The sequence below is a fragment of the Phacochoerus africanus genome, chromosome 9, assembly GCF_016906955.1.
Source record: "Phacochoerus africanus isolate WHEZ1 chromosome 9, ROS_Pafr_v1, whole genome shotgun sequence".
NCBI lineage: Eukaryota > Metazoa > Chordata > Mammalia > Artiodactyla > Suidae > Phacochoerus > Phacochoerus africanus.
This window is the reverse complement of record NC_062552.1, coordinates 123,687,553-123,712,110: the sequence shown is the minus strand read 5'-3', so window position 1 is coordinate 123,712,110 and position 24,558 is coordinate 123,687,553. Positions and strand designations below refer to the sequence as shown.

General features: G+C 52.0%; 1 protein-coding gene across 3 annotated transcripts in view; it reads left to right on the top strand.

Annotated features, from left to right (window-relative positions):
- DEGS2 (delta 4-desaturase, sphingolipid 2) overlaps window positions 1-24,558 on the top strand; it is a 73,841-nt gene that overhangs the window by 32,972 nt on the left and 16,311 nt on the right. The window contains exon 2 of one of the 3 annotated variants that reach the window (XM_047797188.1): window positions 6,150-6,204. Coding sequence is in view for 2 of the 3 variants with exons in the window: in XM_047797185.1 (XP_047653141.1) it covers window positions 8,842-8,950 (109 nt within the window). In the remaining variant the exon portion in view is untranslated. Of the gene's footprint in view, window positions 1-6,149; window positions 6,205-8,830; window positions 8,951-23,160; window positions 23,320-24,558 lie in introns of those variants that run through there. The other 2 variants (XM_047797185.1, XM_047797186.1) reach the window with 2 other exon arrangements.

The window sequence follows — 24,558 nt, the reverse complement described above, 5'->3', positions numbered from 1 at the left end:
CTGAAATTTCTTATTAATTAATTAATTAATTTATTTATTTATTTATTCTTTTGCTTTTTAGGGCCACACCAGCGGCATATGGAAGTTCCCAGGCTAGGGGTTGAATCAGAGCTACAGCTTCTGGCCTACACCACAGCCACAGAAATTCAGGATCCAAGCCACATCTGCAACCTACGAGATCACTCATGGCAGAGCCAGATCCCCGACCCACTGAGATCAAACTCGCATCCTCATGGATACTAGTCAGATTTGTTTCCACTGCACCACAACAGGAACTCCCTACACATTCTCATATTTCAACTTGATTTCTTTTTATTTTCTAACCCCAAAGCAATTTACGGGGATTTAAAATTTATTGGGAATAACATCTTTTGGTTTTGTAGTTTGGTTACTAATTTCTAGTTTGATTTACATTGTGATTAGAGAATGCTGTCTATTCTTTTTCTCTTTTTAGGGCCGCACCTGCGGCATATGGAAGTTCCCAGGCTAGGGGTCGAATCAGAGCTGTAGCTGCCAGCCTACACCACAACCACAGCAGTGCCAGATACGAGCTGCATCTTTAACCTACTCCACAGCTCACAGCAACGCCAGATCCTTAACCCACTAAGCAAGGCCAGGGATCGAACCCACAACCTCATGGTTCCTAGTTGAATTCATTCCTGCTGCGCCACAGTGGGAACTCCAGGAGTAGTCTGTTTTTAGGGTAGAGTTGGATATAAATTAAATCTATCTCAATAATTATATTATTCTCAAATTATACATAATTTTTGTCCACATAACTGTGAGAGATGAATTAAAAGTTCCTACTACTGATGGGCTTTTTATTCTCTAGCCTTGTGTTTCTTCTGTTGTGCGAATGTGGATACTGTTTTATGTGATGCAGGTTTTTTTTTTTTTTTTTTTGTCTTTTAGGGCCACATCCGTGGCATACAGAGGTTCCCAGGCTACAGGTCAAACTGGAGCTGTAGCCGCCAGGCTACGCCAGAGCCACAGCAACTCGGGATCCAAGCTGCGTCTGTGACCTACACCATAACTCATGGCAATGCCAGATCCTTAACCCACTGAGCACGGCCAGGGATCGAACCTGCATCGTCATGGCAAACCTGCAGCGTCATGGATGCTAGTCAGATTTGTTAACTGCTGAGCCGCAATGGGAACTCTAACGATACCATTTTAAATAAAAACAAACATCAGGATAGATACACCAATTTTTATCATATGCATGTGTGGATAAATAGTTATATAGATAGATAATATATCATGCTAAGATATCATTGGTTTTAAGATCCTCCACTGATGTGGTAACAGCTTTTTTTGGTTTTTTTTTTTAGGGCCACAACTATGTTGTAGGGAAGTTCCCAGGCTAGGGGTCCAATAGGAACTACAGCTGCCAGCCTACACCACAGCCACAGCCATGCTAGATCCAGGCCGTGTCTTCAATCTTCACCACAGCTCATGGCAACACTGGATCCTTCACCTACTGAGAGAGGCCAGGGATTGAACCCATATCCTCATGGATCCTCATTGGGTTCATTACTGCTGAGCCACAACAGGAAGTCTAGTAACAGCTTTTTGAACAAAAACAAAACCCTGCCCCATGCCACGATGCCCATAGAGGGTGGCAGTGGCCACGCCTGAGATGGAATTCGAAGGCATCTTGGTTTTCTTCCCTCTGAGCCCTGCATCCCCGCCTGGGGCTGACAGAGTCCCTGTCCTCCTTTGGGCTGATGGGAGGAGGCGTCTGGTGTCATTGCCCATGATTGCAACTGTGAGTGTCTCAGCAGGAGCCACCAGGGTGGAGAGGCTCCGGTTGTGTCACTCTGGATGCTGGCACCCAAGTGTCCATGCTGGGGCGGTTGGGGTGGGTGGCGGGTGGGGGCAGATGTCAGATCTGCCCCGCCTGGATGCTCTTCTTTCTCCAACCTCCTTTGTGAGTCTGGGCATGGCTGACCCTAGCTGGAAAGCAAATCCTGACGGATATCACCGTATTAAAGTCTTCTAGAAGTTTCTCAGGACCCCAGCATGGCCTGGTACCAACCTGCTGAGCCTCCTGTAGCGCCTGTGCACCAGCCGTCCCAGGGCAGCCCATCCTGCCCGCATCTCGTACTTGCTTCCCTCTGAGATTTTGCTGCTGCTGATTCTAACACCTGCAAGGCTGCCATCCTTCATCAGTTTTTTGTTTTTAATTTTATGGTCGCACCCACAGCTTATGGAAGTTCCCAAGCCGGGAACTGAATCTGAGCTACAGCTGTGACCTACGCTGCAGCTATGGCAACACCGGATCCCTTAGCCCACTGCATTAGGCCAGGGATCGAACCAGCACCTCCTCAGCAACCCAAATTGATGCAGTTGAATTCTTTTTTTTTTTTTTTTTTTTTGCTTTTTAGGGCTGCACCCTGCAGCGTATGGAAGTTCCCAGGCTAGGGGTCACATTGGAGCTGCAGCTGCTGGCCTTTGCCACAGCCACAGCCACGCCAGATCCAAGCCAGGTCTGTGCCCTACACCACAGCTCTCAGCAATGCTGGATCCTCCACACACTGAGCGAGGCCAGGGATTGAACCTGCATCCTCACGGGTGCTAGTTGGGTTTATCACCCATGAGCCAGGATAGGAACTCGCATTCAGCTTGTTTTTAATACGAGAATGTGACCTGAGTCGACTTCACTGTTGAAAACTGCTGAGGTTTGACGGTTTATACGTGCCCCTGGCGGGGTACTGAAGTCCCTTCAGCCTGGTGGCTTCTGTCATCCCTTGCGGGTCACCGGCCTTGCCTCTCTGTGGCTCCTAGGTTCACCAAGTGTGTGCACCTGCTTCTTATCTGGCCTTGGGCCTAGGATTCTGCTCTTGTCCCTGTGTCCTGGGGTAAAAGCCCAGGATGTGGGACATGCACGGCGCCCCCGGGCTTGGTCTTGAAGGAAGACACATTTCCTCATCCTGCTCCAGAGCCCACAGGAGAAAATCCCTGGGCTGGTGTCTTAGCCCAGAGCTCCTGGGGGCAGCTTCGCATTGGTCCCAAACTCATTCCCAGAAGGACAGGCCGTGCCAGTTCCTCCCAGCATCCTGCCCACAAATGAGAAACTGAGGCTGGACGTGCAGGCTGAGTCTTCATTTAGTGAGTGGCTGAGGAATGCACTCGGCCAGCACCTATTAGGCAACTACTGTGTAGGCTCTGAGGACCTAGAGCTAAGCTGACCTGTCCAGACCAAGGAGAACCACAGTCCAGGGAGGGGTCTGGGAAAGCTTCACCAAAGGATTGGCTTTTGGGACCTCCTGCTGTGGCACAACAGGATTGGCAGTGTCTTGGGAATGCTGGTATGTGGGTTCAATCCCCAGCCCGGCACAGTGGGTTATGGATCCAGCGTTGCCACACCTGTGGCTTAGTTATTAGTCATGCTATTTATTTATTTTGTCTTTTGAGGAATGCACCTTCGGCATATGGAGGTTCCCAGGCTAGGGGTCTGCCGGCCTAGGCCACAGCCGCAGCAATGCCAGATTCAAGCCGCGTCTGCGACCTACATACACCACAGTTCCTGGCAACGTCGGATCCTTAATCTGCTGAGCGAGGCCAGGGATCAAACCTGCAACCTCATGGTTACTAGTCAGATTTGTTTCTGCTGTGCCACAACAGTAACTCCCAGTCATGCTTTCTGCTCTCACCTCCTGGATCAGGCTGTAACTGCACCCCACCCTTGGAGGGTGCAAACTTGGTTTTTTCTGGCAGGGCCAACAAGAGGCTACCTCTCCTTGTTCAATCACCTACCGACTTGCTGGATACATTTGTTTTCTTCACTGTCTCAGTTTAAGTCCCCTCTGCTCACTATAGAAGTGGGTGGGGGTTGTTCCTGATCCAGCCCCTCAGGAGCTGGCCCCAGGAGCAGGGACCCAAGAGAAAATGTTGAAGGAGGATTTGCTTTTTTTTTTTTTTTTTTGGCTTTTTGCCATTTTTTGGGCCGCTCCGCGGCATATGGAGGTTCCCAGGCTAGGGGTCGAATCGGAGCTGTAGCTGCCAGTCTACACCAGAGCCACAGCAACGTGGGATCCGAGCCGCCGGATTGTTAACCCACTGAGCAAGGGCAGAGATCGAACCTGCAACCTCATGGTTCCTAGTCAGATTCGTTAACCACTGCACCACGACGGGAACTCCAGGAGGATTTGCTTTTTATTTTGGTCTTTCGAGGGCCGCACCCGAGGCACATGGAGGTTCCCAGGGGTCAAATCAGAGCTGTAGCCACCAGCCTACAGGAACGTGGGATCTGAGCTGAGTCTTTGACCTACACTACAGCTCACGGCAATGCAGGATCCTTAACCCACTGAGTGAGGAGGCCAGGGATCGAACCTGTGTCTTCATGGATGCTAGTCAGATTCAGTTCCGCTGAGCCACGATGGGAACTCCAGGATTCACTCTTGAATGGATTTGTTTTCCAAGACTTCTAATGGCCCCTCTTGGAGTGCGTGTCATTGCCTCCTTTCCCCCCACAGCTGCAGGGGTCCCTCCTAGCCGTCTGTAGTCCCAGCCGGCTCGCTTCTTCCCATGGCCACTGCCCCAAAAGAAACACTCCCCCCCACCCCAATCCCCACCTTGCTCGGGCCCTGTGATTCTGCCCTCTAGGGCCCTCTTATCTCGCTGGAGGGGTGGGATGAGGCCCCTCCAGCTGCCTGCGCTCCGGTTCTCACCGGCTGCACGGAGGGGAGGGAGTGCGGGGGTTGGGGGGGGGCGCTGGGGGGTGTTTGGGACGGCTGGTTCAAGCACAGGTGCTCGGCTGGGCAGGCGGTTGCACCCGCCTCGGGGGCTGGGCTGCCTGTGTGGTCTGGGATTCTGGACCAGTGGGTGGGGCTCACGGGGACGTCCCGGGCGGGGAGAGGAAACCAGCCAAAGCGAGGGGCCATCGGGACCCAGCAAGGACTGGGGATGCTAATGGCCCTCTCAGCCAGCAGGGGGCGTGTGGGCCAGGTCTTGGGGGCAGAGGAGGGCGAGCCCCAGCGATGCTGGCCCAGAAGTGGCGGCTAATTTTAAATCATTAAGTTAGATGGCAGCTGAAAGAAAAATGCAAAACCTGAAAGTTGAGGCTTATGTTTTATTTGGTGACTACCGAGCACTGTAGCCTGGGAGGTAGCTCAACGCTTCTCAGACAGGTCTGGGGAGCTGTTCCAAAGAGGGAAGCAAGGGGCAGGATACACAGGAGTTTTTGCTGCAAAAAAAAAAAAAAAAAAATCCTCCTGTAGTTGAACATGAAAAGATGACTGCTAATTACAAAAACCAGGCATCTCAAGTTAATGATTTTAGTGCTTTTCTGTGGCACTAAAGGAAGATGGGAGAGTCTGAGCTCCTTAAAATCGTTTCTTTGATCTGCATCTTAACTGCCTAGTGTCAGCATCCAGGCCCCCCTCCCTCATCCCAAATTCCCCTCAGGGCACACAGTAGTGGGGGGCTGCAGGGGCTGATGGCTCGATGGCATTCTTTTAAAGGATCTAGGCTTGTAAAACTCGAACTGGGCAGAAGCATTAAAATAACAGCCCTGGGAATTCCTGCTGTGGCGGAAAGGGATTCTGGGATTCCTGATGTGGCAGAAGGGTTGTCTTTGCACCGGACGCAGGTTCGAGCCTGGCCCAGCACAATGGGCTAAAGGAGCAGGTGTTGCTGCTTGGTCCCACAGCCTCTCCCCCCAGAAGTAATCCCTGCCCCCTCTTCTTTGGGAGCACCCTTCCAAGGACTTCTCCAGAGCATTTGCTTAGGCAGGGACACACGCTCACACACACAGGGCAAGATGCCACACACACAGATGCACTCACAGTCACACGGACACACAGACACAGGGGGGCGCGCAGACACATGGGAACTTTTTTTTTTCCTCCCTTTTTGGTCGCCCCACAGCATATGGAGCTCCTGGGCCAGGGATCAGATCTGAACCAAAGTTGCTACGTGGGCTGCAGCGGGGGAAACGCCGGATCCTTCACCCACTATGCCGGGCTGGGGATCCAACCTGCATCCCAGCAGCACAGAGATACTGCTATCCCCTTGTGCCACAGTGGGAATTCCAGCACGTGGGAACCCTTGTGACACATAAAGAGCTTCGTCACCATACTCTGGTGTAGGTGTCTTTAGGCAGACACAGCTCTGGTGATGAATCTGCGTACGTTTTATTCTTACAGGTTTTGCAGAAGAAACCTTGCCGCCTTTTCTGGCCCGCCTCCTGCATTTCAACAGGTATTTCACGTTTCCATCCCATCTTCCGCGCTGTGGGTGAGGCCAGCTGATACGTGCAAAGTGGCCGCGTCTGTGCTCTCCAGGGCTGATGACACACTGCCAGGGCTGTTGTGCTGGTGGTGACGGGGTGTGGTGTCCCCTGCCGCTTGGGATTCCGTAAGTTGCCCAGGGGGTGAGGGCAAAGCCAAGGAGCAGAGAAGTCAGAAGCCAGTGGCTGGACGGGGGCCCTCCCTTGACCTTCTTGTCTGAGGACTTCGGGACTCTTGCGATTTGCATGGGCCACGAATATTAGCCCGGGAAAATCAACCATGTTAAGCGGAAAATAAACCCCAGAGAGACCCCCTAAGGGCAGGGCTCTCCCACACCCGGGCGTGTGGGTGTCTCTGAACACGTGGGGCCTGTGGACCTGCGGTTGCACCATTACCATTACCCCCCATTCTGTTGAATTCTGGGGAGGTCTCCTCTTCAAAGTCACTGTACCCCCATGCAGGGGGACCCTAGCCCCAGCAGAGTCCCCAGGAGGCCTGACTGGTTGACACTGATTTCCATGGTGTGTGTGAGTGTGTGTGTGTTGTGGGGGCAAGCTGAGCTTCCTGCCATCCTGCCAGCATCTCCCCCACCTGTCTCCTCCATCCATGGACCGGTGCCAGGTCCCCAGCTCAGGTGTTTCCAGTGAGCAGAGCTGGCAGAGGAGGCAGGTAGAGGCCTCGCATCCTGAACGAGATCCAAGCTTCCGAACATGGCTCTGTAGGCCGTCAGGTCCAGAGCAGGCCCTGAGCAGGTGAACCTTGACAGGCCCCCTAGACAGGTGTGGACGGACACAGGAGAGGACGAAGCTTGCCACGTGCCAGCCCCTGTGCGTGGCTACCACACTCTCACACCGGGCCTGGGCTGGGGATTGGGCCCTGGAGACCTAGAACCTTCCAGAACTTTGAATTGGAAGCCCCAGTCCCAGGGGCTGGAACTCTGGCCTCCCCTCCTGCTGAGCCTCTGATGCCTCCACCGCCAAATGGGAGAGGGGACGCCCCGCTGCCTGTTGGCCCAAGAGAGGTGCTGGTGTCATCTGGAGAAGGGTCTGACTTCTGGCTCGGAGTTGGCTCCTGCCCATGGGGCTGACCCCACATCCCATGCTCTGAACATCCACCACTCATACCCAACTGGGTCCATTTGTGTGTGGTTAAGACGCTCCCCACTGCCGAGTCAGGGCGGGTTTCTCCAGTTGGTTTTTTTTGTTTGTTTGTTTGTTTTTTTGCTTTTTAGGGCCATACTTGCAGCACATGGAGGTTTCCAGGCTGGGGTCAAATCAGAGCTGCAGCTGCCGGCCTACACCACAGCCACAGCCACAGCCACAGCCACAGCCACAGCCACAGCCACGCCAGATCTGAGCTGCATCTGCAATTTACACCACAGCTCATGGCAACGCCAGATCCTTAACCCACTGAGCGAGGCCAGGGATTGAACCCGCGTCCTCATAGACACTAGTCAGTTTTGTTACCGCAGAGCCACAATGGGACTCTCTCTCCGGTTGACTTTAATTTTCTCCTTAAGCCATATATTTGAAAATGACTTAATCAAAGGAGTCAGGAATTAAATAACACATGCTTTGGGGCTGGCCAAGGGCCCCCGAGGCTTCCACCAATCCTGTCAGCAGCCCAGTTCTCCCAGCTGACAAGTGTCCTTGACTGAGGGCCTACTATGTGCCAGGCGAGCTCTTGGGTGCCGCTCACACAGGCTCCTGCTTACAACCACCCTGGGAATTCGAGTAACTGTCTCCACTTTACAGGGGTGGGAACCCAGGCCCCCGGGGCGAGATGGCTCATCCAAGGTCACCCACCAGCAGTGAGCAGCAGAGCTGCCATCCCAGTTGGGTCTGCGTCTCGAGGCTGTGCTGCTCCTGGGGCAGAACGGGAAAAACAGTGATCTGATCGTGGAGGCAGTTGTTACGGCGTGACAGGCCGGTAAATCGAGAGACGTGTTGTTGGGGAAGAAAGAGGGAGTTTACTCAGAAAGCCAGACGACCGAGAAAATGGTCGACGGGTGTCCTGAGAAGCGTCTTCTCTGAGCTGGAATTCAGGCTGTGTCTACACTGAGGGCGGGAGAGGAGGAGTCCTGGTTCAGGCCAGGATGTGTTTGTTTCTTTTTTTTTTTTTTTTTTTTTTTTTGCTTTTTAGGGCCACACCCACGGCATATGGAGGTTCCCAGGCTAGGAGTCTGATTGGAGCTACAGCTGCCACCCTACCCCACAGCCACAGCCATGCAGGATCCGAGCCACATCTGTGACCCACGCCACAGCTCACAGCAGTGCTGGATCTTTAACCCACTGATGGAGGCCAGGAATCAAACCCACAACCTCATGGCTCCTAGTTGGATTTGTTTCCGCTGTGCCACAAGGGAGCTCGGAGGATGTGTTTGGTTCTTCCTGCTGCAGTAGTTCACAGGTGGGCCGGGTCAGGGTGTTCCCTGTGAGCAGAACAAAGGTGCTTTAGCTTAACATTCATTTCCGGAAAGCAGGGTTCGCAGACATGGTCCATTATGTGTAATTTACGCTCGCTTATAGGCAACATCCCTTTAGTGATTAATGCAAAAGAGCGCAAGGCTTCTTCCCTGTCAGGGCGTGGCCAGTGCCTGGCGGAGACGATGGAGGACAGAGCCTCTTGCCCAGGCTCTCAGGTCCCCAAGCCTCTGGGAGGAGCCTGCACTTGGGCTTGGCCTGGGAGGGGTTGGGGAGAGATGAAGGAGGCGTCAGGTAAGAGATTTGGGGATGTGGGGAGAGGGTGGGGGCGACTGCGGGATCAGCTGGAGCCGAGTGGGCAGAACTGCTCTGGGGGCACAGGGTGGGCTGGGGGTACACCGAGGTGGCAGAGTGCGGTGGGCCTGGCAGCCCGCTCCCGTCTTCCTTGCCCGGTGCGGTCGAGAAGCCTGCGCTCAGGCTGACTCCTGCTCTTTCACCAGTGGTTTCTTTTCTGTCTCTTCCTGGAAGCTTTTGAGATGTTTCTCTTCATTGGTGGTTTTCAGAAATTTCTCCAGGCTTTTCTAAATGGTGATGTGCAGCTGTTTTGCTGCTGTTACTGTTGACTTTGGGGGTCACTTTTTAAGTAAAATGTAACATGATGACTGCACCCACTTGAGGAAAACAGCTCCAAGAATTTTCTCGCTGTAGACACCTGTGTAAACTGATACCGGAAAGACGATCCTGGAATCCGGGTTCTTGTTCACGCAGTCAAAGAATGAACTCCGTAAACACACGGGCAGCAAGCAGGCAAAGTCTTTACTAAAGGAAAGCAAATAGCTCCTGGGGCTGCTGGGAGGGGGGAGAAGAGCCCCCCTTCTCTATTGTCCTTTAGGGGCTTTTATTCCTTAAAGATGGGCGGGTACCAACGTGGGGTCCAGAAAGATGCAGTCTTCTCCCGTTGGCCTTGCTCCATTACCTGTATCCGTCCTTGTCCAATAGGGGTCTCAGGGTTGGAAATGTCCCGTAAGTTTGATGCTTTCTCGGTCCTTTTCTTCTCTTCTCATTTCTTTTTATCAGTTGAGGAGTGGGCTAGAGATTCGCATTTCCTGCAGTAAACAAAGTCTGGGGAACGCGCGCATTTCCTATAATAAAACAAGGCCTGGGGAGGTGTTGCTCCCTGGAGCCCTTAAGCTGCAAGTGTTAATCAATATCCATGTCAAAGCCTGATGGGAGCCCAGCTCCTGTGCTGATCTACCTGAGTTAATATTCTGCCTCACAACCACTGTTCCAGTCCAGGTGTAGAACCCCCACTGTGGCCCCCCCAGCAGGCTTCCCTGTTCCCCCCCCCAAAGTAACCATATTCCAACCACTAACACCATTGATTCGTTTTGCCTATTATAGCTCAGTGGTTAAGGAATCTGACTAGGAACCATGAGGTTGCGGGTTTGATCCCTGGCCTTGCTCAGTGGGTTAAGGATCCGGCGTTGCCATGAGCTGTGGTGCAGGCCGGCAGCTGCAGCTCCGATTCCACCCCTAGCTTGGGAACCCCCGTATGCCGCAGGTGTGGCCCTAAAAAATTTAAAAAATAAAGTTTAGGGAGTTTCCGCTCTGGTGCAGTGGGTTAATGAACCGGCTTGTCTCTGTGGAGGTGTTGGTTTGATCCCTGTCAGTTAAGGATCTGGCATTGCTGCAGCTGTGCTGTAAGTCACAGGTGCCACTCGGATTCAATCCCTGGCCTGGGACCCTTCTATGTGCTTCAGGTGCAACCAAAAAAGCAAAAATAAATCAAATAAGCTTTGTTATTTAGACTTGCTCGGTTTTCCCCTGATGCCTTTTTTCTGTTTCAAGAGCGCATCAAGGCCACCATGTCGGACTCAGCGGTCACGTCTCCTCTGGCTCCTCTTGTCTGGGACAGCCTTGCTCCTTGACGACGTTGGCAGTTTTAAGAGCACTGCCAGGTGTTCTGTGTAACATGGCTCAGCTGGGATTTGCCCGATGTCTTTCTCACGGTTCGACTCGGGGTGTGGGCTGACAACAGAGAACACAGGGTGAGGTGCCATTTCTTCTCGGCCCTCTCCCCAAGCCGCCTCCCTGCTGGTGTTGACTTTGATTACGCCGCTGGGGTGTGTTTGTCTGGATTCTCCTCCCCGGGGTCCCTCTTCCCCCCACCCGCCCCGCCCCTTCCATGCTATCATTTTTGGAAGGAGGTCACTGTGCCACCCACACTTGGGGGATGGGGAGTTGTCCCTGAGGGCGGGGTGTCCACCTATATTAATTAAATCTTCTGGGAGTTCCCGGCGTGGCTCAGCAGTTACTAGTTTCTCTGAGGACGTGGGTTGGATCCCTGGCCTCGCTCAGTGGGTTAAGGACCTGGCGTTGCCATGAGCTGTGGTGTAGATCACAGATAAGGCTCAGATCCCAGGCGGCTGTGGTGGAGGCCAGCAGCTACAGCTCTGATTCTCCCTCTACCCTGGGAACCTCCCTATGCCACGGGTGTGGCCCTAAAAAGACACACACACACACACACACACACACACACACACACATGTCTTCTGCTTGGGAGGTTTGCCTCGTCTTTGTTTATTTACTCATTTATTTACGTCGGAATGGACTCATGGACATTTCTTTAAGATGTTGGGCTGTAATCCAATGCCGCTTTATTCTTATTGACATAGACTTGATTTATAGTGTGTTCATTTCAGGTACACAGCAAAGCCACTCGATAAGTATGTTAATATTCTTTTCCATGATGGGTTATTCCAGGGATGTTGAATGTAGCTCCCTGTGCTATACGACGGGATCTCAGTGCTCATCTGGCTTAGGTAGTGTAGTTGCAGTCTGCTCACCCCAAACTCCCAACTTGCCCTCCCTCCCCTCTTCCCCATAGGGTGACATAAATACGTTTTCTATGTCCGCAGGCCTGTTTCTGTTTTGCAACTAAGTTCATTTGTACCGTAGTTTGGATTCCACGTGTAAGTATCGTCGTATGGTATTTTTCTTTCTCCACCTGCCTTAGCGAGTATGATAATCTCTGGGTCCATTTATGTTGCTCCCAAAAGCATTATTCCATTCTTTTTATGGCTGAGTAATAGTCCATCACATATACATATATATATATAATCTCACGTCTTCTTTATCCATTCCTCTGTTGATGGGCATTTAGGTTGCTTCCTTGTCTTGGATCTGTAAATAGTGCTGTGCTGAACATAGAAGCGTGTGTACTTTTTCAAATTATGGTCTTCTCTGAGTTCCCGTCATGGCTCAGTGGTTAACGAATCCGACTAGGAACCACGAGGTTGTGGGTTCGATCCCTGGCCTTGCTCAGTGGGATAAGGATCCGGCGTTGTCCTGAACTGTGGTGTAGGTTGCAGACGCGACTCAGATCCTGCGTTGCTGTGGCTCAGGCGTAGGCTGGTGGCTACAGCTCCGATTCGACCCCTAGCCTGGGAGCCTCCATATGCCGTGGGAGCAGCCCTAGAAAAGGCAAAAAGACAAAAAAAAAAAAAATACGGTCTTCTCCCGATATATGCCCAGGAGTGGGATTGCTGGATCAGGTGATAGCTCTTTTTTTTGTTGATAACCCTCCTACTGTTTCCCATAGGGGCCGCACCAATTCACATTCCCCCCAGCAGTGTAGGAAGGTTCCCTTTTCTCCACACCCTCTCCAGCGTCTGTTATTTGTAGACTTTTTAATGGTGGCCATTCTGACCAGTGTGAAGCGATATCTCACTCTAGTTTTGACTTGCATTTCTCTAATAACTCAGTGCTCCTTTATTGTGTAGTTCAAATTGTTCGCGCTTTGGCCATTGGGAACTCTTTCAGTTGGCTCCTGTGTCCTTTGGTCATACACCTGCCACCGTGTGTGTATGTCATATACTTCTTACTTTCCGGCTCTGCAGGCTGCTCCAGGCTCATCTTGTGTATGTCTTGCCCCAGTTCTACCATCTGCCATTTCTCCAAGGAGCGCTGGTTCTTTTCCTGGGAAAGGGTGTTAGAAAATCAAGATCCCATGTGATCGTAGCCACTGCGATGCCCTCACTTCTAGGGGCTTTCAGCTCACAAAGCAAGGTGATCTGTTACTAGCTCTCCATGAACCATTTGCGTCTGTGTTAAGCTACATGCAAATTTGTATTGATGTCCCAGCCCCAGTCCATTACCAAGTGCAGCATCTCAGCCTCTTGCCCTGGTTTATCTGTAACCTCCCACTCCCGACAGCGAGCAACCTGGCTCTCAGCACCTGCCACTTATTTACTTAATGGTTCAATTCCAGGATGCGTGCAGAGTGGTTCTAGAATTTATTAACACATGTTCCCCCGGGAAACAGTTTTATCCACTAGAGTACAGCGCTTTTCTCTTAGTCTTGCCATCTGCACACATTTCCAGTGTGTCTTGCATCCAAGCAGGCCCTTTAGTGAGGCTGTTTCATATGTTTCTAAGACAGTTAGATTCTGGAGTTCCTGTCGTGGCTCAGTGGTTAACGAACCCGACTAGTATCCGTGAGGACAGGGGTTCGATCCCTGGCCTCGCTCAGGGGGCATTGCCACGAGCTGTAGTATAGGTTGCAGATGAGGCCTGGATCTGGTGTTGCTGCCGGCAGCTATAGCTCCAATTCGACCCCAGCCTGGGAATCTCCATATGCTGCGGGCGCAGTCCTAGAAAGAAAGAAAGAAAAAAATTCCCTTGTGCATTACCTCCTACCCCTATCTCTACCTGCCCCAGCACTGCTATTGTTCTGTTTGTATTCTCAATAGTTTTGTCTTTTTAGAATGTTCTTTAATTAGAATCCTACGGTGTTTTCAGACTGGCTTCTTTCACTTACCAGTATGCATTTAAGATTCATCCATGTCTTTTTGTGACTTACTAGCTTGCTTATTTTTATCTCGGAATAACATTCCATGTATGGATGTAGCAGAGTTCCTGTTGCTCCGCGTCCTTGGAGGCATTTGATGTGATCAGCGTTCTGGATTTTAGCCACTCTAAAGGGTAGGCAGTGGTACGTCATTATTGGTTAAATCGCATTCTCCTAATAACTTTTTTTTTTTTTTAAAGGCCACACCTGAGGCATTGGAAAGTTCCCAGGCTAGGAGTTGAATTGGAGCCTGAGCTGCTTCTGTGACTTATGCCACAGCTTGTGGCAAGTCGGATCTTTAACCCGCTGAGGGGGGCCAGGGATGGGACCTGCATCCTCGTGGATACCAGTCAGGTTCTTAACCTGCTGAGCCACAACAGGAACTCCCCTAATGACATAAGATGTTGAACAACTTTTCACAATTTATTTGCTCTCTGTATATCTGTATATTTTTTAAATGAGTTTCTTATTGACTTTTGAATTTAACTTTATTGGAGTGTAGTTGACTTACAATATTAATTTCAGGTGTTCTTTGTTGACCTTTTTAATAGTTGTATGTCTTAGAATCAAGTCTATTATCAGTGTGTGTTTTGCAAGTATTTTTCCCAGTCTGTGGTTTGCCTTTTCATTCTTTTAACAGTGTCTTTCCCAGACAAGGGTTTAAAATTTCTTCCTTCCTTCCTTTCTCTTTCTTCTTTTATCTTTCTTCTTTTTAGGGCTGCACCGGTGGCATATGAAGTTTCCTAGGCTAGGGGTCGAATTGAAGCTATAGCTGCTGGCCTGCACCACAGCCACAGCAATGCTAGATCCAAGTTGCATCTGTGACCTACACTACAGCTCATGGCAACGCCGGATCCTTAACCCACTGACCGAGGCCAGGGATTGAACCTGTGTCTCCGTGGATACCAGCTGTGGTCGTTAACAGCTGAGCCATGACAGGAACTCCTAAAATTTCAATCAAGTTGAAACTATAGTTTTTCTCTCTTTCATGGATTGTGCCATTGGTGGTGTATTTAAAAACTCATCACCAAACCCAGAGAGAGAGAGATTTTTCTCCTGTGTCTTTTTCAAAAAGATTTATCATTTTGCATTTTGGTCAGTGGTCAATTTAGGTTAATTTTTGTGTAACGTTTGTGTCTAGGTTCATTTGTTCTCTTGCATGTGGATACCCAGTGGTTCTAGAACTTTTGCTGAAAGAGACAATCTTTTCTCCATAGGATGCCTTTGCTCTGTGGTCAAAGATTGGCTGACTCTATTTGTGTAGGGTCTATTTCTGGCCTTTTTTCTTTTCTTTTCTTTCTCTCTTCTTTTTTTTTTTTTTTCCCCCTGTCCTGCAGCAGATGGAGTTCCCAGGCCAGGGATCAGATCCAAGTAGCTGTGGCAACACTGATGCTTTGACCTACTGTGCGGGGCCGGGGATTGAACTTGCATCCTGGTGCTGCAGTGGTGCCACAGGGGGAAGTCTGCTTCTGGGCTTTCTGTTCTGTTTCATCAGTCTGTGTGTCTCTTCTTTCTCCAGGGATACATTGTATGGTACTAAGTCTTGAACTCTAGTAATACGATTGTCGCACCTTTGCTATTGTGGTGTGTGAGCTTGGGTTGGTTGGTTTGCAGGTGAAGATCCCAGTCTGTTTAATATCTCTAGGAACTGGCTGGCCCTGGGAAGAGCAGTCTCTTCAGTGTTGGCAAGGCCTCAAGATGTCAGAGCATCAGAAATATAAAAAGTAAATAGGGGAGTTCCCGTTGTGGCACAGCGGAAATGAATCCGACTAGGAACCATGAGGTTGCGGGTTTGATCCCTGGCCTCGCCCAGTGGGTTAAGGATCTGGTGTTGCCATGAGCTGTGGTGTGGGTCACAGACGCAGCTCGGATCTGGTGTTGCTATGGCTGTGGCATAGGCTGGCAGCTGTAGCTCCGATTGGAACCCTAGCCTGGGAACCTCTATATGCTGTGGGTGTGGCCCTAAGAAGCAAAAATAAAAAAATAGAGAGAGAGAGAGAGATCTTGGAGTTCCTGTTGTGGCTCTGAGTTAAGAACCCAACATGGTGTCCATGAGGATGCAGGTTCATTCCCTGGCCTCATAGGTCACATTTGCAGCTTGGATCTGGCATCGCTGTGGTATAGGCCTGCAGCTGCACCTCCAATTTGACTCCTAGCCTGGGGACTTCCATATGCTGCAGGTGCAGACCTAAAAAAAAAAAAAAAAATCCAGGATTTCCTTGGCAGTGTAGTGGGTTTAGTATCTAGCAATATCACTGCTGTGGCTTGGGTCACTGCTGTGGCACAGGTTCGATCCTTGGCCTGGGAACTTTCACATGCTGCAGGCGTGGCCAAAAAAAATCCATACGGTTCATTGTTCTTGTCTGTTTTTTATCAGTATTGGTGCGTTTTGAGGGGCAGCCATGCTGCCAGGGGACACAGCTGGGTCAAGTCCATGCGAGGATGACAGGGGTTGTGTGTAACCAAGGGGGCGGGGCAGATCTTGTGGTCTTGCTGGGAAGCTGGAGGGAGGGGCTTGTCTGCAGAGGTAACGGGTGATGACAGTGTTGCTACAAATGCCCCACAGGTGGCCTGGAAAAGGTGTATGTGTCCCTTTTTAGAGGTGGAGGCAAACTGGCTGAAAGGCTCCAGTCTGAAGAGACACTGAATAGCACATACCCCCAAGTCTATAAGTGCCAAATATACACTGGTGTTAACTGGGTAGAGCTGGTGACTTTAGAAATACTGGATATTGGGTCTGAGGCCTTAATGGTTGGACCACAGGGTGCATGTTGTGCTCCCACCAGGGGGCACCCTTTCTTTTCCCCGGTTTCAGAATAGGCAGAGTTGGGCTGCTTATCAGAGCAATGGAATAATCACCCTTCATTAATTAGGTTTTATATCATATAAACCTTTGCTCCCTGAAGGGCATGGTTTTAACACATTGGGTCATAGTAACAGTTTTAACTGGAGGTTTGTAGCGTCCCATTTTTATCAAGCCAATTTGTAGATGCCAAACACTTAATTTTAATGTATTATTCAGTGTATTAGATTTGTCGACTATGGAATATTTTAGGGCAACGAGTCCCGTGAATATGGGAAACTTAGGGAAGCTAAGTTAAAGTGAAGGATCTCGGAGTTCCTGTCGTGGTGCAGTGGTTAACGAATCCGACTAGGAATCATGAGGTTGCAGGTTCGATCCCTGCCCTTGCTCAGTGGGTTAAGGATCCAGTGTTGCTGTGAGCTGTGGTGTAGGTTGCAGACACAGCTCGGATCCCGCGTTGCTGTGGCTCTGGCGTAGGCTGGTGGATACAGCTCCGATTCGACCCCTAGCCTGGGAACCTCCATATGCCGTGGGAGCGGCCCAAGAAATGGCTAAAAGACAAAAAAAAAAAAAAAAAAAAAGCCAGGCGCGTGTCCTTGCCTTTTTCATCCTGCATCTGAGGCCGGATTCCTCCCCACCACCACCCGTGCACCGCACCTGTTGTTTTCTGGTGTAGGTTTCCTTGTCACTCAGGAATGCCCTGGCCAGCGGAGTTCCCAGCGCCGGGGCAGCGCCCGGGTCAGTGAGGAGCAGAGGGAGTGGGGGGAACGAGGGACAGGAGCCTTCACCGTGGTTCCCAGGAAGGAAGGATGAGGCAGGGCCAGCGGGCTTAGGACTGGCCAGGGGGAGTGATTTCTTTCGGGTTGTCAGGTACGCGGCCTGGGTGATCACGGAGGGAAACACGGCCCTGAGAACACAGCAGATAGAGGAGGTGGTGGGGCCCAGGGGCTCGAGGATGGTTAGTTTGCCTGTGAAAGGCACGCTCCCGGGCTAGGCGCTTACCATCTCTAGCAGTTAACTGGCCAGCCCGGGAGGGCAGTCTCTATGGTCAGCAATGTCCCAAGATGTCAAAGCGACCAAAAGACAGAAAATAAAAAGGCTCAGGTAACACACGGCACTGGTGGAGGTTGCAGTGCTTCTGTTTGACTGCGACGCCTGGTTCCAGCAGGTGGATGTGCCATGAGACGTCTGTCCATCCTCCCGGGGTTGGAGTGGGGGTGGGCTCTGCGATTGGGCTCCTACCTGTGAAGGTGCCATGAACATCCCTGCCTGTGTCTTGGGTACCCGTCTGTTTTCATGTCTTTGGATTGTGTGTGAAAAGTCCTGCGTCACGAGGCAGAGGGAGGTGGAGCTTCAGTAGGCTTTGCTGCAGGACTTGCCAAAGTGGTTGAGCCAAGTTTTTATTCTGTTGACTCCCTTGAGCCTTTGGAGTCTGAAGACACCTGTCTTTCCTCTGTTCTGGGGAATCCTTGTTTATTGCTTGTTTGATGTGATTCATCCCTTCTTTCATTTAGCAGCTCGTCATTAAGGGCATCCGCTGCACGGGAAACTCTTCTAGGCATTAAGGGATTTGGGGGTGGGGTGGGTGGGGAGTGAGCCTAGAGGGAGGAGCGACTCTAAAGGAGGGAGCGGGCAATAAAGAAGTACATGATATGACAATGGATTTCATGTGGGGAGACTCATGCTTATAGGCAATGAAGTCCTGGTTTCAGTGGGAGATGACGTCTTCGAGGGGAACAAGGCAGGGGAGGAAGCCACATGGCTCTCCTCCATCCTGGCTCTCCTCCTGGAAATCTCATCAGCAGGATGCTGGGATTCTAGCCCTGACCTCCTGGTCTCTCTTCTTTTATGTGCTTTCATGTCGGTAGAGGGTTGCTGTTGTTTTAACAAGCACTTGATACCTGCCCATCGCCGGTGTGTGTATTTATTTATCTTAGGAGACTGGAACAGCCTTTTGTGGCTCCTGGGAGATGTTCTTTTCATTCTTCAATTCTGTTCTGTTTTCTGCTTTCTCTGGTGGCTCTGTTTCCCCAGGTGTGAAGTTCCTTCCATTCTTGGGGTGTTTGCCTTTCTTTCTGGAGTGATTTCCCTCCGATGTTGCCTGGCTCTGGGTCATGGGCTGTTGGACTCTGCCGGCCTTGGGAGGCCTGGGAGGGGCAGCGTGGAATGCATTCTGGCCTGTTTTCTGCAAATGTGGGGCAGAAGAGGACTTTCTGCTGGGGCAGCAAATACTATAGCTCAGGTTTCTGGGTACAGGTGCTTCCTGCTCTTTAAGGGCAGCTGAAGACATGAGAGCACCCTGACCAAGCCTCTCCCATTAGGGTTCCTCCTGGAAGTCAGTGAGGCCTCCTCTTGGGGCTGGTGCCCAGCCCAGGGGAAGGGGCTGTGGAAGGATTTGCAGGAGGCACAGAAGAGTGGCTGGCCTTGTCCAATTCCTCTGGTTTTCCATCCACGAAATTTCTAATACTGTTAGTAGTTTAACAAAAATGATATACACACATAGGTGTGTATATATATGGTTTTTACATGGCTGCACCCATAGCATCTGGAAGTACCTGATCCAGGGATTGAATCTGAGGTGCAGCTACGACCTGTCCTGCAGCTGTGGCAACACTGGATCCTTTAACCCCCAAGCCAGGGATCGCACCTGTGCCGCCTCGGTGACCTGAGCTATTGCAGTTGGATTCTTTCTTTCTTTCTTTTTTTTTTTTTCTTTTTGCCCTTAGGGCCAAACCCACGGCATATGGAGGTTCCCAGGCTAGGGGTCTAATCAGAGTTACAGCTGCCGGCTTACACCAGAGCCACAGCAACGCCAGATCCTTAATGCACTAAGCAAGGCCAGGGATTGAACCTGCATCCTCACGGACGCTAGTCAGATTCATTTCCACTGTGCCCCAATGGGAATTCCCGGCAGTAGATTCTTTTTTTTTTTTTTTTTGTCTTTTTGCTATTTCTTGGGCCGCTCCCTCGGCATATGGAGGTTCCCAGGCTAGGGGTCTAATCGGAGCTGTAGCCACCGGCCTACGCCAGAGCCACAGCAATGCAGGATCTGAGCCACGTCTGCGACCTACACCACAACTCATGGCAACAACGCTGGATCGTTAACCCACTGAGCAAGGGCAGGGATTGAACCCACAACCTCATGGTTCCTAGTTGGATTCGTTAACCACTGCGCCATGACGGGAACTCCAGTAGATTCTTAATACACTGCGCCACAGGGGGAACTCCTGTATGTATATTTTTATACTTCGTTTAAAAAATAACTTTTTCTTTTATGGCCACATCTGTAGTACTTGAACTTTCTCAGGCCAGGAACTGAATCTGAGCTGCAGCTATGGCAGCACTGGATCCTTCAATCCACTGCACTGGTCTGGGGATTGAACCCAAACTTCCGAAGGAGACCCAAGCCACTGCAGTCCGATTCTTAACCTGCTGTGCCACCACAGGAACACCAAAAAAACAAACAAACAAAAAAAACCCCAAACTTTATTTATTTATTTTATTTTATTATTATTATTATTTTTTTGTCTTTTTGTCTTTGTTGTTGTTGTTGTTGCTATTTCTTGGGCCGCTCCCGCGGCATATGGAGGTTCCCAGGCTAGGGGTTGAATCGGAGCTGTAGCCACCGGCCTACGCCAGAGCCACAGCAACGCGGGATCCGAGCCACGTCTGCAACCTACACCACAGCTCACGGCAACGCCGGATCGTTAACCCACTGAGCAAGGGCAGGGACTGAACCCGCAACCTCATGGTTCCTAGTCGGATTCGTTAACCACTGCGCCACGACGGGAACTCCCCAAACTTTATTTATAACATCAATTTTTAGATTTGTAGAAAAACGGTGAAGATAGTATTGCTAGTTCATGTAGTGTCCAACCCAATCCCCTTTGTTTTCTTTTTCTTTTTGCTTTTTTGGCCGCCCCATGGCCCGTGGAGTTCCCAGGCCAGGGATCAGATCTGAGCTGCAATTTTAGCCTATGCCACAGCCGGGGCAATGCCGGATCCTTAACCCACTGTGCCGGGCCAGGGATCGAACCTGCGTCCCAGTGCTCTGAAGGCACCACTGATCCTGTTGGGTCACAGCAGGAACTCAAATTCCCTTTGTTTTAATATCTTACAGTGATAATATTATAATCTAATCTACAAGGTTGAACCAATAGCAATACGTTATCATCAACTAAAGCCCACACTTGATGCAGCTTCTCTTAGTTTTTACCTAATGCCCCCTTTCTGGCCCAGAACCCACTCAGGACACCCCACTACAAACAGACATGCAGTGTCTTTCATTTCTAGGACCAGGGACACGGAAGCGTGGCTGGCGCACGTGCTCTGAGCAGGTTCATCATTTTGAAGCTGAGTAGCTGTGGTCTGAGCTGACCTCAGGGAGCTGGAGATGACCTGGCAGCTGATGACCTGGCAGCTGATAAGGAGTCATGCATCTTGAACTTTTGTTCCACGACCAGGTCTCTCTCCATTCTGTCTTTTTTTTTCTTTTTTTTTTTTTTTGGTCTTTTGTCTTTTTTAGGGCTGCACCCGTGGCATATGGAGGTTCCCAGGCTAGGGGTTGAATCGGAGCTACAGCTGCCGACCTACACCACAGCTCACAGCAATGCCAGGTCCTTACCCCACTGGGCAAAGCCAGGGATTGAACCTGCAACCTCATAGTTCCTAGTCAGATTCGTTTCCGCTGCACCACAACAGGAGAACTTCTCCGTTCTGTCTTTTGACTTGTCACCTCTTTGACCTCAAGTTTCTTGTCTGTAAAATGAAGCCATTGGTTTCAACTGGCCAGGCTGAGCCCTGGGGTCAGTCTGAGTGGTTTTCTCATCCCCGTCCTGGGTGGAGGGAGCTGGCAGGTATGGTGGTGGCCCTGAGGGCAGAGCTGGGATCCAGATCTCACCTGTTGCAACACAGGAGTGACACTCTGTGACTTTGGGTTTCTAAAGTGAAAGATCAGGGGCCTGTCCCAGCTTGGCTGCTTATTCTGAGCCCCCTTCACCTCTGAGCCTCAGTTTACCCATCAGTAAAGTGGCCACTGGTGGGATGACCTCTGAGGGCCCCTCTACTGGGGACAGGGCACTTTGCCCCGGGGAGCACTGAATTCTCCATTCCTGGAGGTGTGCAGGCCAGGCCGGGAGACACTGCTGGGTGGTGCAAGGGGAGGTGGCACCCCCAGGCCCTGAACATCTCATCAGATGGGGAATCCAGCCTCTGTGTGCGCCAGTTCCTCCCACCTGAGTTGAGGGGAGGCAGCTGGCTGCCAGCAGATACCCATTCGCAGTTCCCTTCCTTTCCAGCTCGTGCCAGGACTGCCTCTGGCCCTGGGCTGAGGGAGATCTGCCAGATGTACCACAGCCCTGGCCCTCAGCAAAAGCTCCCTGGAGAGTCGGTCCTTGAGGAGCCCTGCTGTCCCACCCGGCCCCAAGTCACCTCTCTCTTCTCCAAGTCTTCCGGGCTGCCCAGCCACCCTGTCGGGGAGGCTTCCTGGGTGGGTTCCAGGCCGTGGCTTCTCTCTTTAGCCATCCTTCTCCATGTCCTGGAGCACCGAGTCCTACACTGAGCCCCTTCTCACCCAAGACTGCTTTTTTTTTTTTTTTCCTTTTTAGGGCTGCACCCGCAGCTTATGGACATTTCCAGGCTAGGAGTGGAATTGGAGCTTCAGCTGCCGCCCATACCACAGCCATCACAACAGCAATGCCCAATCCAGGCAGCTCCTGGCCCTGCCTCATCCTTCCTTCCTGGGAACCACGGTGAAGGCTCCTGTCCCTCGTTCCCCCCACTCCCTCTGCTCCTCACTGACCCGGGCGCTGCCCCGGCGCTGGGAACTCCGCTGGCCAGGGCATTCCTGAGTGACAAGGAAACCTACACCAGAAAACAACAGGTGCGGTGCACGGGTGGTGGTGGAGAGGAATCCGGCCTCAGATGCAGGATGAAAAAGGCAAGGACACGCGCCTGGCCCACAGCCCTGCAGGAGGCTGGAGGGAAGTTCTTCATTATCACCTGCCTGCCTCGTGGTACCTTTGGCTGCCAGGTCAGTCTGCTATCCAGGCAGCTCCAGGCACACAGCATCAAAAGCTCCAAAGGAGCCAGAAGAGAATGAGAGGGATCCCTGAGGAGGTGAAAATGAGGAGCCCTGTGTCCCCCCCACTGGACTCTCCATTCTGAAATTTGTCTGGATTCTTCCAAGTCTGAGCCTTTGCATCTTCTGTTCCCTCTACCACCAATGCCCTCCCCCTTCTTTAACTGTTGAACTCCTATTCATACTTAAAGGTCCAATGCAAAAGAACCCTCTTGTGGACCCTAGCTGCCCCAGAGCCTACCTGTGTCATGGCACGTATCATCGTGAGTCATAATAGGCCTCTTCCGTGCCTGAAGTCCCTGTCCCTTCAGTTCCCTGAAGGCAGAGGTGAGGCTGACTCACCCCCACGAAGTTGCAAATATCTCAGCTGCCCCCTGGGTAAAATAACCGCTGTGGCGAAACCTTCCTGAGCCCCCATCTGTCTCCTGGCACTTTGGCATCCTTTTCTCTCTACCCTTCAACACCCCCCCCCATCCCCATCCCCATCCCCATCCCCACCCCGCGTGCACTATCACCGGCTGCTCCGTGAGGGGCGGGGCGGCAGGAGTCGGAGTGGCTCTGGGCCGCAGAGAAAACTGGCGCTCAGCGGTGGCGAGGGCCCTGGGGCGTCCCCATACAACTTGGGGTCCGGGACTCTCTGCGGGTCAAGCGCTAACTCCCATTTTTCAACCAAGGTAACTGGCTCAAGAGCACGGGGACCGGCCAGGGCCCCGCCCCGGGCCCCGCCCCCTCCCCGAGGCCCCGCCCCGTGGCCCGCCCCGCGCTCCTGAACTGGTCCTGGCGCTGCGCGCGGCCAGGGACAGGTGGGGCGCCGCCGTGCACCGCTCCCAGCCGCGCTCCCGGCCCCACCATGGGCAACAGCGCGGGCCGCAGCGACTTCGAGTGGGTCTACACGGACCAGCCGCACACGCAGCGGCGCAAGGAGATGCTTGGTGAGCGCGGGCCCCAGGTGGGGACAGCCCCGGGACCGTCTGGCGTCGTGGGCCAGCTTGAGCCCAGGGGTCGCTCCTGAGCGGCCCGGATGCCCAGCAGGCGCTCCCCTACCTCTGCTCCAGGGAGGGTAGGGTCGTCACTACCCCGGCCCCCAGCTGCCCTGAAGGGTCCCCAACTCTGGTCTGAAACTCCCCTCGCGTCTCTGCCTCTCTCCTGGGACTGAGGACCGGAGCCTAAATCGCCCGTCAGGGGAGCGCGTCTCAGCTGCGCCATCCCGGCCACGACCAGGGCCAGGACCAGGGCTCGAACTAGGGGCGAACCTTGCGCGCAAAGGCGGCTCTGCGGCCACCTGCCCTCTGCCGGCACCTCGGGCACCTGTGTGCGCAGAGCTCCTGTGTCCCGGGCCACCCTCGTTACCGGAGCTTAGGGCAGAATGAGCGCCTCGGAGGAAGCAAAGGCGCAATGAGCGAGACTACTTTTTTTAAAAACAAAGATTGTACCGAGGAGCCTGTTCTTTATTTGAGCGCCTAATACCCGACGGCCTTCCTCTCTGTCGTTTAGTGTCCCCAGAGGTCATTTCTACCTACACGGTCACCCATCCTGAGGATTCCCTCATCCAGCAGGCTCCCTCTAACCAGCCAGCGAGTCTCTGGGGAACAGAAACGCAGGGCGTATAGTCCTTTATCAGCGGTTGGGGTTAAAGGGCTCACCCCTCAGAGCAGCTTCCTCTTCCCAGTGCTTCCTGGCTTCCAGCAGGGTGGACACGCTCCTCCACTCCAGATGCCATCGCAGTGTCCCCCCCAGCCTCGCCTACACCTGGGTTTTTCATCTTTTGCTGGGCGGATCCACCAAACAGTACTCTTGCATCGCGAGTTCAATTTTTAAATTTGATGATTAGCTTTCATGTGTAATCGGCCATTTTAATGTGTTCTTTTTTTTTTCCTCTCCCGGGTTGGTCTTTTGCTTGCAGGTTGTTAGAGTTCTTTTGTGATAAAGGCTTTAAACCCTTTGTCTCATACTTTGCAATCACGGAAGCTTGTTTGTTTTTAATGCATTTGAATAGATCTGGCGTGTCTCTTGAGAATTTTCCCTTTGGTGTCTTGCTGCTCCACCCCAAGGCTATGGAACTGTCTCTCCTATGACTTTTAAGCCTCTCGACACTGGATGCATTGAGTGGTTAGTGTGCCCCACAGTTGCTGGGGGTCCAGGGTCTGGAGACCTCTGGGTGGGTCTGTGAC